General features: G+C 48.0%; 1 protein-coding gene across 10 annotated transcripts in view; it reads left to right on the top strand.

The window, feature by feature from the left end:
• Positions 1 to 1,781: 1,781 nt before the first annotated feature.
• CDK5RAP2 (CDK5 regulatory subunit associated protein 2) overlaps positions 1,782 to 14,836 on the top strand; it is a 167,388-nt gene continuing 154,333 nt past the window's right edge. For 8 of the 10 annotated variants that reach the window (XM_031450326.2, XM_031450323.2, XM_031450327.2 and 5 more), the window contains exons 1-3: positions 1,782 to 1,999; positions 10,923 to 10,990; positions 13,986 to 14,053. In XM_031450326.2, the coding sequence (XP_031306186.2) occupies positions 1,941 to 1,999; positions 10,923 to 10,990; positions 13,986 to 14,053 (195 nt within the window). In that variant the 5' untranslated portion in view covers positions 1,782 to 1,940. Of the gene's footprint in view, positions 2,000 to 10,922; positions 10,991 to 11,718; positions 11,765 to 13,985; positions 14,054 to 14,836 lie in introns of those variants that run through there. The other 2 variants (XM_064490460.1, XM_064490464.1) reach the window with 2 other exon arrangements.

Raw genomic sequence — 14,836 nt, 5'->3', positions numbered from 1 at the left:
TTGTTTGGGAAGTGATGATTTGTAACTTACCTTCCCTCATCAGAATAGAGTTGGTGGTATGTTAGTAGCTTTGAATCAACACAAAGATATCTCCTCCAGAGCTGTGAGAACCTGAGACATCCATCCAGGCCAACGCTGTTACTCACAGATGAAGATGTTGAGGCCCAGAGAAGAGGTTCGGGCTTCCAAAGACCACCAAGAGTCAGTGGCAGAACCAGGGTGGGAGTCCTGACACCCCAGCTTCCCTGCCTTTGGACACACTCACTCACTGGTTGAACTTAGCACTGGCAAGGACTCCTGGTACCAGGGATTCAAGAACTGCCCCTTTCTGTTGTGCCATCTGGTTCCTGCCCTCTCTCTTTCTAGCTGTTATTTTATTGCTGATTCTGGGAATGGTTGAAGATCTGGGGGAGGAAGAGGTATAGGTTTGTGATTTGTAGCCTTCACTAGAAGTGTGTGTGTGTGTGTGTGTGTGTGTGTGAGAGAGAGAGAGAGAGAGAGAGAGAGAGAGAGAGGGAAGGAGAGAGGGGATTACCATTGACTGAGCTACTAAAGGTGTCTTAGGCCATCCCCACATTGTCACAGAAACCTTGCAGGGTAGGTATTAGCCCCATTTTCCAGACTGGTCGAATCCTTCACTCAACATACATTTTAAACACCTGCTGGGTGGGTGGCAGGCACCGTACTAGGTGTTGGGGATACAGCTGTGAACAATTCAGAACACAGTCTGTGACCTTGTGGAACCTCCAGTCTAGTGCAAAAGGAAGGCATTCTAAAAAATCACATAAGAAAGTATGGAGTTGCAAAATGTGGTAAGTGCCACAAAGGAAAAATACAGATTGCTAAGAATACAACACAGGGCTTGATGTAGACCAGAGTATTAAAGAAGGCCTCTTTTGAAAAGAATGGGGAAACTGAGGCTGAGGGAGGACGAGTACCTGATTACAGAGAAAGTCACCAACGACCCACTCACCCATGTTTTCAGTTACTTTCCTCCAGGACTTAGGACTCTCCTGACAGTCTGCAGAGGAACGTAGTAACTCCGAGATGAAGAGAGGGAGGCTGATTTCACTGGCCAACCTCTGCCAAAATTACCTAGGTGTTTGGCGATTTCTATGTGTTTAAGAAAGGCCGCCAGGGTTACGCAGGGAACTGAGGACCTGGCTCCAGTTGACAGACTTACTGTGCATGACCTTGGGCGGGTCTTTCCTCCCTCTGAGGCTCAGTTTACTGATTAGGTGCATTTGAGCCCTACAGGTAATAAAAGGTCACTAGGCGAGAGACTGGAGGAGTGTCCCTTACCACCAAACTCTGAGAAATGAGTTTATTTGGTTCAAACTAAATGTGCAAATTACTGCTTGAGTTGGGATCCTGCCTGTAGGATTTTTCTAAAGCGAACCAGCACCCGATTATTTGAGTATCAACTCAAGGCGGACCCCTTTCAGGGCCATTATTCTAGAAAAGCACACACCTGGTTAGTAACTCTGCGGGTCCCCAAGGTGCTGGATTCTCACCTCCCGCTTAAATTAACGGCCAAGGCCGCTTCAGCCCTCAACCAAGATGGCGCCGTCCTGGCCTCGGCCTGAGTGCCCTCACTAAAAATGGCAGCCGATCTCTCGCTTTCCTTGAGTCTTGCAGGCCCAAGTGCGGAAGCTCTGCCCTTAGTTAAGATGGCGCCCACCCGCGCTTCCCTGCCCGGCCTCGGGACCCGGCCGGTCGGCTTCACCGCGCGCGCCTCGGTCACCCCGCCTCGCTTCCGTAGGAAGAAGCGCCGTTGAAGATGGCGGCGGCTGCGGTTTGAATTCCAGCGGCGCCGCCAGAGTCCGAACAAGAGCTGGGGTGGAGGGGGCGGGGCCCTGGGGAGCCAGGCGGGTCGCGATCGCGCGGGGAAACCATTGGCGGCGCCGCCAGACACCAACGCTACCATCTCCTCTGTGTCCATGATGGACTCGGCGTTGGAAGAGGACATCACCCTCCCCGGGACGCTCAGCGGCTGCAGGTGCGGCCCGGACTTTGGGGGTTCGCGGGATCCGGGCCGGGGTTTCCGTTGATAGGGGTTCGCTCCTTCTGGGACTTGGGGTTTGCTCTTGAGGCTGTTTGAGGTATCCTGACACGGGCAGTGTGTGATACGGGTTTTCTGAGGGGAGTCTCTTTGGGGACCCGCCCACTGAATGTAGGTTATTGGGGGTCCGGACCTGCATCACACGTAGTTATTTCGGGACGTAGTTTGAAGAGGAGGCGGGGGACAGGTGAGGGGTTCTCTGAAAGAACTGGTTATGGGGAGCCTTTTGGAGCGTGCCATTACTGGGGTCTGGTTGAGAGGCAGAGACCTTGAGGGTACGTGGTGATTCATTCTTGTTTGAGGGGAGTTTGCTTTCTCTATGGGGACCGTAGTTGGTCTGTCCAGACGTTGCTTATGGGGTCACATCGTGGCCAGCAAAGCTCAGGCAATGGAGTGCAGTGGTTAAGAACCTTGGCAGGAGTTGAGCAGAATTGGATTCAAATCCAGCCCTTTAAACCAGCTAGCTGTATGACCTTGGTAAAGTGGCCTAACCTGCTCTCCCATCTGTAAAATGGGGCTAGTAGTAATATCCACTAAGCAGAGTTGGGGTGAGGATTAAAAGAGAAGATACCTAACCAGCAATTTGTTTGGCATGTGTAGTGCCTGGCACATAATCAGTGCTTTAAAAATGGTTCTGTGTTGCCGTTAACATCATCATCATCATCATCAGATCATCATCATCATTATCAACCAATACCAATTGGGGAATAATGTCTGAGACTGGCTTCCCAATGGACCTGTTTCCCAAGGGGCAGTTGCAGTCCACAGTACTGCTGGGGCGGGGGTCTCTCCTGGTAGAAAGGCCTGACAAAGCCCTGCCTGCTACGGTGATAGGGCCCTTTGATTGTCCTGGGCACCTGATTGGGGGGTAGCAGAGGACTTGGAGGAGATCCCTAACTGAGAATCTGCGGTGTTTATCCAGCTCTGCTAGGGACAGTCTGCTTCTTTCAGTCAACAGATCTAATTGAAAGGGTGACATGTTATTTTTTGCTCAAATCTGGATGCTTTTAAGAGTTAAAATGGGTACAATTAATATTTACGTCTGGACAGTGGGCATAAACAGGTCCTATCTTGGGCAAACCTGGACAAATGGTTACTTTGTTTACTGAGCACCTACTATTTATCAGGCACAGGTCCTTTATACTACAGCCTGAAAGATTTAAAATGTAAATTTGATCCTCACAGTCTGCTGCTTTATGTGTTTAGCGATTCTCATTGCCATTCGGGTAAAGTCCATTATTATTCTGTCAGACAGCTTTTCTCATCTCGGTGCCAACTGGCCAAGCACTTGGTGTTTCAGACCTAGATCTGGCTGGGATTCAGTCCTAATTCTGCCACTTAACAATCCTATGACCTTGGGCAAATCACGCACCCTGTGTGAGCCTCAGTTTTCATCATCTGTAAAATGGGTGAGTCCAAAAGGGTCTGACTCAGGGTAGCAAGTCAATAGAGCATCAGATATTCTCCCTTCCCTTCTCTCCCTGCCTTTGCAGGACCTGGATGCTGCATACATTCCTGGTAACTAATCTATTATGTGCTTGAGACCCTCCCTGGTTCCTCACCACCCTTGGGATGAAATTCTTTAATGTGGCTTCCAAGGTCCTTTATCACCTGGCCCCATCTACTCCACTAGCCTCCTGTCCTCCCTCTCCCTTCCCATCTCCTCCCCAAGCCCTTCCCTCTGCTGGCTGCCAAACTGTCCTGAATGATCTGCCTTGTTCTTTCTTCCTGCTGGGCCTGTGCACTTGCTGTTCCGGCTGCCTGGGTTGCCCTCCCTCCTCCCCTTTGCCTTACTGTTTTTCAGGTCTCAATTTAGGCGTCACTGCCCAGAAGCCTTCACTGACATTCTTCCATACCCACCTGGGCCCTCTGAACTCTTCTAGCCCCACCACCACTGCCCCATTCACAGCCCTTACTGACTTCACTGACTTTTATTGACTAGTGCTGTCCAATCAGAATGTAATTTGAGCCACGTAGGTAATTTAAAATTTTCTAATAGCCACATTCAAAAAGTATAAAGAAGCAAGTGAAATTAATTTTAACAATATGTTTTATTTAACCCCATATTTCCATATATTACCATTCTAACTTGGAAACAAATAAGAAAAAGATTCATGAGCTATTTTACCTTCTTTTTTTATCTTTAGACATCTTTGAAGTCCAGGATGTGTTTTACCACATTTGGATTCACCACATTTCAGGCACTCAGCAGGCGCACATGGCTGGTGGCTCTTGTGCTGGACACTACAGTTACGACTGTGAACTTGTGTGTCTCCCAGATTAGACTAGGACCTGTTTGAGAACAAGGGCTGCATTTGATCATCTTCGTAACTCGAGTTCCAAACCTGGTATCTGGCTCGTAGTAGGTGCTCTGTAACTGTTTGTTAAATCACTGAATCAGCAGTGATCAGTTGAGGTGACCGTTTTATCCCCCTTTTACAGATGAGGGCACTGAGGTTCAGAGAGGTGAAGTGAATGGTCTAGGATCCCACAAAAAGTACACGATCGAGTGAGGATTTAATTCCAGGCGTACAGACTCCAGAGCTTGGCTCTCAGTACCCTGTCCTGCCTTCCAGCTAGTTCTCTGAACCAGTTCTGAGAGGATTCTGGGAGGATTTTACGGAGCTGCTGGTATTTGAACCGACCCTTAAAGAGTCGCAGAAATGTCTGAGAGAGACAGCTTCTCATTGGCTGTGGAGTGGAAGAGAAAACCCCTGGAAGAAAAGCTCTTTTTATGCTAATATGAGCTCTTCTGCTTGGTAGTTTCCACACCCCAGTTTTAGGGACCGAACAGGAGTCCAGTTTGTCCTTGGACTTCTATTGAATTAAGTTGGTGTGTGTCATTCTCTCCAAACCTGATCACCTGGGGGTGCCCCGAGAGCTCCAGCCTGTGGGGTTTAGGCCCAGATCCCGGTCCTGGAACCTTGCCCGAGTGAAGGCCCTCCTTCAGGTCCTGCCTGATGGTCTTGAAAGAACCTGGGCTTTGTCTGCAGGATGCCTGCATCCAAATCCTGCTTCAGCCAGTCACTGGCTGTGCTGCTTGAGTAATTCACATAGCCCTCCTGAGCCTCAGTTTCTCTTCTGTGACAGTATCTATTTTATTGGGTGACTGTAGATGAAGCAAGATTGTGTGTATTAAGTGCCTGGCACTGACTGGGGAGCAGTTTCAGCGTTAGCGATTTTAGTTTTACTGTTACCCCATGGTACTGTTTCCTGGACAAAACCCTCCTCACCCACAATCCTGGGTTCATCCCTTTGTCTTCATGCCCAGGATTCTGCCTCCCCTTAGGCTTCCTAAGGCCTGGCCCGGGCTTCTGCATCTATGGGTTCCTCTAGCACGTGGACGTTCAGTGCTGTCTGTCTGGTTAGGGGCAGACCAAAAAGAAATGCTTCCTGTAAGTGTGCCCACAATTTGTATTTTCTCAGGCAAAGAGTGCCTTCTTGGATTTCGTAGAAGGAGGTCGAGAAAGAGAATGGTGGCATGAAATTTCTGGGCTTGATCCAAGGCCGACCTTGGACCAGGGGTACCCCAATTTTGAGGAGGTGCTCCCTGTCACCTCTGTAAGCTCAGTGAGGGCAGGGAGCACATCTGGCTTGTTCCTCACTATATCTTTAGACCCAGAACTGTGCTTGGTGCATAGTAGAGGCTCAACAAGTATTTGTTGAATAAATCAATTTTATTCAATCTCTGTTTGCAAAGATAAATACCATGAAAGTATGGGCTCCATACTTAGTGGTGAAATGCTGCTTTGTAATCACCGTGAGAAAGTGCGCAACAGTGTTAACTGGTACAGTCTTCCTGGAACACAATTTGGCATTAAAAATGTGCCTTGTGGTTTTTTTCAGCAGCTCTACTAAAATCTGATTTATATGCCATACATTTTACCCATTTAAAATATACTATTTAGTGATTTTTTTTAGTGTATTTACTAAGTTGTGCAATCATCGTTATAATCTAATTTTAGAACATTTTCATCATCCAAAAAAGAAACCCTGTGCCCATCAGCAGTCACTCCCTGTTTTTGCTTGGACTGCTATAATGAAAATACTGTAGACTGGGTGACTTAGAGACGGCAGGAATTTATTTCTCATGGTTCTGGAGGCTGGAAGTCCAAGATCAGGGTGCCAGCATGGTCAGGTTCTGGTGAGGACCCTCTTCCGGGTTGCAGGCTGCCAGCTTCTCATTGTATCCTCACATGGTGAAGACCAGAGAGAGGAAGCAAGATCTCTGCTAATCCTTAAGGGCTCTAATCCCATTCATGAGGGCCCCACCCTCATGACCTCTTCTAATCTTCATTACCTCCCAAAGACCCACCTCCTAATGCCATCACTTGGAGTGGGGGTAGGGTTTCATCATAAGAGCTTCTGGGGTACACAAACATTCAGTCTATAGCACCCCCCTTTCCTCATGCCCCCTCCCCCAGCTCTAGGCAGCCACAATCTACTTTTTGTCTATAGACTTGCCTATTCTGGACATTTCATATGGGATTATGTGGTCTTTTGTGAGGCTCATCCACATTGTGTCATGTGTTAGTACTTCATTACTTTCTATGGCTGGGTGGTATTCCATTGTATACACATACCACATTTTGTTCATTCATTCATTTGTTGATGACATTTGTGTTGTTCTGCTTTTTTTTTGGCTCTTAAGAATAATGTTGCTATAAACATTTATCTGTGTACAAGTTTTTGTGTGGACATAAATTTTCATTTCTCTGGGAGCAGAGTTACTGGGTCAGGTGGTAACTCTGTATGTTTAACGTTTTGAAGAACCACCCAGCTCTTTTCCAAAGTGGCTGCACCATCTTACACTCTCAGCAGCAGTGTATGAGGCTTCTTATTTCTCCATTGCCTTGTCAACACTTATAATTGTCTGTCTTTGATTATAGCCGTCCTTGGGGCTGTGACATGGTATCTCACTGTGGTATTGATTTGCATTTCCCTGATGACTAATGATGTTGGACATTTTTTCACGTGCTTATTGTTGTGGGTAAGGGGTCAATGACCTACAGTCCTCAGTGAAAGAATTCACAGGAGACTCGGAGTCATAGCACACGGCAAGTTTTTAGTAGTTAAAGAAACAGCACAGAGGGATAGGCACTCTGGACAGTGAAGGGGCTGCGTCTGCAGGTGGCTATAAGGGCTTCTCTGTGCCTCCCCATCTCCTGGGATGAAATTGTCCCTGCTCTCGAGCACACGTGCTCACTCATATTTAGAAATCCCTTAATTGTACATGGGAAGGAAAAGAGAAGAAGAGTATAAACCAGGGCCCCAGAACATCTGGTTTACTGGTCTTCAAGGTTTTTTCAAGTTCTTTGTTTTGAATTCCCCGTTCCCCTGCCTGCTTTGCCCTGACTGTTTCGTCCTTATCACTTATTGTATAATTTAAAATCCTTTGCCCATTAAAAAAAAAATGGGACTATGTTTTGACCCAGCAGTTCCACTTCTTGTTACCTATCTGTGTAGAGAAATCCTCATGCATGTGCACAGTGAGACCTGTAGAAGGAGATACAAACTTGTTTGTAAAAGGAACAACTTGGAAACAGATTGAATTACCATCGGGGGAACCTGGTAAATACACATCCTTTCACAAGTGTCTTTCAGACTGAGACCCATTGACAACTCATGAAATTCAATTTAGTAAGTTGCAACCAGAATAAAAAAAAAATAGAGCAGAATAATAGGCATTTCAAGAATGAAAGGTAATATATTTCCTCTATGGGTTGGGGTCAGTAAAGCTGGAAAAACCCTTCTGTAGAATGCTTTGTAGGAGTTAAAAACATGGAGGGAGATCTATTTGTACTGTCAGGAAAACATCTTCAGGGCACATTAAGTGAAGAAAAGATGCTGCAAAGTGATGTATACAGTTATATGCGTAGACAAAGGTCTGGAAGGATACATGTCTTGCTGACAAGAGTGGTTACCTCGTAGGAGGTGACTAAGTTGGGAGCGAGGAGTAGTCCAGAACTTTAAGCTTGTCTATATATTTTTTATTTATATGTTTTCTTTCGTCAAGAATAAGTGACACAGAATGACAAGTGCAGTTGGTGGCAGTTGTTTCCCAAATGTGATGTCCAGTCCATCCCTGGCTCTCTTAACACTTTGGCCATGAAGCACTCTGTCCTCGTTGGGCCTCGTGTGGACGGTCAGCTGTGGGCCGCCATATGCAGGCGCAGGCGGGTGGTGGCTGGAGCAGCGTAGGAGGCTGAGGTGGTGGAGTGCACGTGAGTGTTCGTTCATTTCCTCAACAAACAGTCAACAGCAGCCGTGGTGACTGCAGTGTGCCAGGTTCTGGAAGGCAGAGGTCCTCGGTCCACCTAGACCTCCCCACGCCCCACCTGGGGGAAGGCGGTAGGGGTGCCAGGGTGGTGCAGAGGTTAAGAGCATGCATGGGTTTTGGAATCAGGCCTCTTTGTGTCTTTCAGCTTATTCACTTTGCTGGGCCTCCGTTTTCCTCATTTAAAAAAATGGCAACAGTTAAAAACTACCACCTACCGCAGAAGGGCTGTGGTGAGGACGAAGTGGGAGGCCACCTGTCCCTGAGCGAGGTGTCCGCTCAGCGTGGGCGCCCCTGCAGGGTGGTGGTTGGGGTTATGCTGTCTTTTGCACGTGAGGAAACCGGCACTGACCCTGTGTCCCATTCAGTAGGAGCTTCGGGCGGCCGGGACGCAGGTGAGTAGAGGAATGGACACTGAGAAGCCTGGGTCTTTGTCTCAGCTTTGCTGCTAACCCTGGTGATTTTGAGCAGATAAGTTCCTTCCCTTTTGGGGCCTTAGTCTCCCCGCTCCCTGCCATCCTAAAATCACATCTTCGCCCTCTTTCTTTGCTTGCATAGTTTTGATTTCTAGTGGGGCCCCGCGAAGCCCCAACCTTAGTTCTAGGGCTAAGAGTGAGTGATCAGAATGGAACACAGAAAGCTGAGTACTTAAAGCTGGAGGTGTGGCTGGAACTGACTGGAGACTGCAGATGACAGAGATTCATGGCATTTTAAAAGTGGGCAGGTAAATCCCAGATGGAAATTTGGCAGGAACCAGGCCAGAATTTCTGCATTAAATAGTGGTTTCTTCTAAGAATTGCAATGTCAAATGTTATTTTTCAAACTGACCTGTTTGCCTGTTGGAAACTTGTCTAAGACCAAATTCTTTGGCTTTGCCTGCCACGTGGTTTTCAACCGTGATTGATCTTGGCTTGAGGAATCGATGGGCCATTTCCTCCAGTGGTGGCAGATTAATGGCTGTGGTGGAGAGAACCCCAGACTTGGGAACGTGGAGCCCAGACTGTGGGCCAGGCTTGGCCTGTAATCTGGTGTATGACCTTGGGCCTCTGGGCCGCCATCTGCAAAAGGTGGTAGTTGAACTTGACTTTAATTTTTAAAATCCAGTTTAGAAAATGGAGTTTGTCCTTCTAGGAATACTTATTGGAGGAAATTGAGAATTGTAGAAAATTAAAAAGGAGGAAAATATCTCTCATTTCCTTACAAATGACGATTTTTAATACTTCACTTGTCTTGTTACATATATTTGTGGCCCACTTAGTTTCTAAGGATTTGAGGTGACTTTAGTGTACATGTACACTACATTTTTTTGTACATGTACTTTTTTTTCAAAATTGAGGGCATATTTTACTACAGTTTTTTTTTCAGTTATCCTCACAGCAGACACATTTTATGTCATCATTTTCTTGATGATGGAATTTTATGATATCCAGGTTTTTGCTCGGTTCTGATCTTAAAGGTCTGTTCCAACTCCAGAGTTATCCGAAGAGCAGATGGATTTGTATTTAGAGGTGTGGAAAGAGCAAATTGCCAAGAAGTCAAACTGAGCTTCCACTGACTCCTAGTTTACAGCTTGGGACAGGGAAGCATCATTGGGAGTTAGACATAAAAAGGCCTGGATTCTGGACCTGGTTCTCCACTTAACTGTTGTGAGACTCTGGCTCGGCTGCTGAAATTATCTGGCCTTAGTGCCTTCCTTTAAAAAATGCACAGACCCACAGGGAATCGGGCAGTTCTCATGATGGTCAATCTCTTATAAATTACAGAGCATTGTATGTTTCCAGGTGACAGCAGTATTTTGCTCCCATTTATGGGGCACTGACAGTATGCCAGGTGCTTGCTGGGCCCTTGGTGTCTTGTTTAATCATCAGCTACTCGATGAAGGAGCTGCTCTCCTCCTTTCACAGGTGAAGGAAGCGAGGCTGGGAGAGGTGCGTGGCAGAGCTTAGCATAGAATCCAGGGAAATGTGTTTTGTGTTGAACCACACCTTCTATGGTTTAGTTTTCTGTCAGTATCTCCAGATCCTCGCTGAACCTATTTTTATAGTTTGAGCAGTAAAACTTCTTGGATCAGTGAAATTTTGCATTTTTGTCTGATACCCTTAAAGCATCTGAATTGGTGCCTGATCCTTGGAAACTTAATTTGGGGTCGTGATAGTCATGTTAATAACGATAATGATAGTAATGACAAAAACAACCATGGATGCCATCTATTGAGTGCTTACTCTCTGCTAGGTGTTTATATACACAAACTCATTTAATCCTTACAGGTAGAGGGTGGTATCGAGACTCAAGAACATCAGTAGCTTACATGCGGCCTCTGCACCCAGCACATCTGTGGCACACAGAACCGTTGATGTGTAAATGAATGAATGAGTGACTGGCCAGGCTCAGCTATTAGGTGTCAGAGCTGGGACTGAGCCCTGAGCCTGAGTTCCTCACCTCTGCACTGCGAGTCTCCCAGGCAGCTCCGCGGGTCCCTCGCTGGCCGGGGCCTGATGACGGTCCTGTGTGGTCCAGGCAGCCTGATGGTCTGTCGTTCAAACGCTGACTCACTCCTCTCTTATCACACGTGTTCTCTCCTAGTGGCCTTGTTCCCAATCGACCAAAGGACCTGGATGGCGTCAGCCCCACTGCTGGCTTGGGAAATGGTGGTAAGTACACAGAGCTGGGCGTTCTCTTGAGTAAGAATGAGGGACAGATGCTAGGCCGTGAGGGCCTCGAGGCCTTGAGCCCGGGCCTGTGCTTTGATGTCTCTGGGCCCCAGAGCTGCTCTGGCATGGCCTGATGCTCCCAGGAGGTGCTCAGTATTTTATGTACCTGTTGACCTGCCATTCACCTTCTTTCATAAACCCTGGACCGAGGGACTGCTGTCCTTTGGGCCATATTTCATGAGTTTCATTTCTCGCTACCAAGCTGGTAGGGGTTCAGCCAGTGTTTGCTGCACTGAACGGCCAGGTGGAGGCTGGATGTTGGAGTGGTGACTCGATCAGGTGTGGAGGGTCTGCTGGTCCCTGCGGCCGAGTGGCTGGAGGCCCTGGGGGGCTGCCGTCCAAACTGGAGTGTGCCAAGGCCTTCCTGGCAGGCTGTGGGCTCCTGTTTGCTTGCTCAGGCCCCGCATTCCTACGCGGGCCTGCCTTTTGGAGACAAATAGTTGCTTAGACCGCAGGAGACGGCGCTGAGTAAATAAGCAGCCTGCTGTGTGGAAGCTGGATTTTGAGGAGACTCTCTGTTGTGCAGTTTGGGTTTTGCTCAGCCTTCTTCATAATTTTTGTTTCGGAAAAATGTGAATGTCCTAAGGATCTGTGGGAGGTGCTGATGATTTGCTTTGCCGAGGTATCGTGTAGAGATATTGTGACTTGTGTTCTTTTCCCTTCTCCAGAGTGATGAGATGTGTGCAAAAGGAAGAAGTTTTTAGAGCAGACGATGTAAGTTTCACAAGGTTTATTTCTGGAGACTATTTTAACTGACAGGCCACCCTCAGGTTTTCCTTTAGAACCTGTTAACTTTTACTTCAAACATAAAATCCAGCAGTTCTGGTTTCTCGTCTTCCTGCCCGCGGGCAGTTGGGAGCAGAAAACTGGTACGCCTGCTCCTTAATTCAGCCCACATTGTTCATCTGCTTCGTGCCAGGCTCTGGGCTGAGCCCTGGGATTCGGCCTTGAACATGGTTGTGATCAAGCCTAGAGGGTGGACCGTGAAGGATTAGCACGACAGGTCACATGGAGGTGGAAGGGGCCTTGAGGGGTAAGAGGGAACTTTACCCTCCGACGGAGGAGGTGGGGCAGGCAGGAGCTTCCCAGGAGGCTGACCTGGGGCCGAGACTTGAAGAATGAGTAGGACGTAGGTGGGGGCGCAGACCCCGGGGACAAGGCACAGCCCGTTTGAGAAGCAGGGAGGCAGACCTGTGTTCCTTCATCTGGCGCCCAGGACTCGCCACAGTCTGCCCTGCCTGACTCCTGAGCCTCCTTCCTGCTGAAGGCTTCTGAGCTCCCTCCTCTGGGCCTCCGTGGGGCGGTGGGGGCATTTCTTCTCCCTTTTACCCTCATTTGTGTGCTGCCTGCCTGCGGCTTGAGACTCAGCTCCAGCTCCCCGCCTTCTTGGCTCTCCCCAGGCTGACTTAGATCCGCCTTCCTCTCTGATCCTTGTGTGTTTCACTTCCTTTCATTTCCTTCATTCCTATTGGCTCCTTAAAAAGCACCCAGAATCAGATCGCTTCTCCCCCGCTTATCTGCCTCCCTTCCTGGCTAAGCCCCGTGTCCTCTGGCCTGGATTCCCCCGGCACTTTCCTAACTGATCTCCTTGTTTCCCTCTCGGCGAGGCAGTCAGAGGTGCCTGTGAAAACCTACATCCTATCACATTACTCTTGAGTTCAGAATTCTCCAGCAGCTCCGTGGCATAGTGAGAGGCACCTACAAGGCCCCACACAGTCTGCCTACCCCGTCTCCTGCTGTCCTCTTTGGTTATTGCTCTCCCGTCCATTGGCCTCTTGGCTGGTCCTCAGATCCACTAGGCTGGCTCCCACCTTGGGCTTCTCCCTGTGCCTTCTCCATGTCTGCCCAGCGGTCACCTTCGCAGTGAGACCCTCCTCAATTTCACCACCTGATTTGAAGCTGCAATCCTCACCCCACCTTGGTACTGGTAATTCCTATCCTTACCCACTGTATTTTTCTCCAGAGCATTCATCACCTTTGAATGTTCTCTGTAACTGCCTATTGTTTTGTTTATTGTCTGCCTCCTCTTTCTAGACTGTCAGCTCCTTTTGTTTGTCTTGTTTCTGGAATGATGCCTAGCAGAGAGTCGGCCCTCAGCGCATACTTCTTGGAAGGATGTATGCACTCATTTCACTCAGCGCACATTTACTCGGCACCTAAAAAGCGCCAAGCCCTTGTGCAGCGTGAAGCAGTGTGTTTGCTTCTCTGTCTTGGGCACTGGATTGGGAACCACCTGGGTGCAGGATCTGTGTCTCTTTCCCTGTTGTTTCCCCAGCGCCTCGCGTGGTGCTTGGCGCAGAGTAGGGGTATAATAAATGTTTGTTGAGTTAGAGAATCTGTGTTAAGATTTGGGTATTGGCAAAGTCTTTAATCACTCTGAAGCAGGGATTGGCCGTTCCCGACCCACTGCCTGCTTTTGAAAATAAACTTTTTTTGGAACACAGCTTCTTTGTTCTTGAACTGTCTGTGGCTGTTTTTGTGTTGAGCGATTGTGACAGATTTGAGGCTTTGTGTATGGCCTGCACAGCCTAAAATATTTATTGTCTGGCATTTGAAGGAAAAGTTTGTCAGCCCCTACTGTCAAGTCGGTTAGACACGCATTGTTTTAATTGATGACACGTGAAGATGATATCCCATTCAGCAGAATAATTTTATGACAAGCGGTAAGGAAGTCCATCCCAGAACAGTTCTGCTTTGCCACATGCATTTTTTGGGTTCATCCTCTGACGTGTACATAGTTGCACTGGGGCCAGTTCAAGTAATTTGTAAATTCTTGCAACATGATCGCTTAGAGCTTTCTGTAGACTCAAATCAGTAAATCACAACAGACCGAATGTATTATGGAAGCCAGTTATTTTTTTGTCTTGCCTAATAGGGATGCTGGGCAAATTTGCATATGGCAACGTTTTCCTGTGTCTCTTTTGCTTTTTTATAGTGCTCCCCAACGTGTCAGAAGAAACGGTGTCTCCCAGCAGAGCACGGAACATGAAGGACTTTGAAAATGTAAGTGGGGATACTGAATCATCATCCCTCACAAATCACGTCTGCTGTCACAGTCCAGCCAGACCCAGGAGGGAGCCGTATTTCTCAAGAAGCGTCCAGGCTGGATGAGACCAGAATTAGGAGGAACTCCGGGGCTCGCGGGCGCTCTCTGTGTGACTGTTAAATTCCTCCACTGTCGGCCCTGTATACCCGGGCCGGTTAAGGTTTCCGACAAGTTCAGTAATGTCCAGCTGTGGGGAGCTTGGTGTATTTCTGGTGTCCTGAGCGAGGGGATGTTACCATGGGGCACAGTTGAGAGAAACTAACATGCGTCAAGGGCTTTCCTATAACGCAAGGCGTGTTACTTACGGTCCCCACTTAATCCTTACTATAACTCTTTCAGATGTTTTGTATTCCCATTTTACAGATAAGGAATCTTAAGACTAGCGGAGACTCGTTTATGGTCACATGATACTTGAGTGATGGAGCTGGGATATGAATCCAGGTCTTTATTGATCCCAAAGCCATTATTCTTTCCACCGCCTTGTGCCTCCTACTTGTATTTGGTAGGCTGCATCTTTGCTGCTGTTGAAGGAAGCGTGAGCGTCCGGTACCCAGTGCCGGGTGGTAATTGTCTTGAGGGTGGATTGCTTGGTGATGGATTTGGCTTCGATGCCTGATGTCTTCCAGGATTGTGTCTTTCATTTGTTAGCGGATGGGGTTTGTTGTCAAGCAACAGGAAAATAAGGTTATTTTCCCAATTCCAATTCTCCTTAACAAGTTACCTGCGCAGTGCTCTCATTT

Source organism: Camelus dromedarius, chromosome 10 (assembly GCF_036321535.1).
Source record: "Camelus dromedarius isolate mCamDro1 chromosome 10, mCamDro1.pat, whole genome shotgun sequence".
In the NCBI taxonomy this organism is placed as follows: Eukaryota; Metazoa; Chordata; class Mammalia; order Artiodactyla; family Camelidae; genus Camelus; species Camelus dromedarius.
The sequence above is the reverse complement of the archived record's forward strand: the minus strand, read 5'-3'. Positions and strand labels throughout refer to the sequence as shown.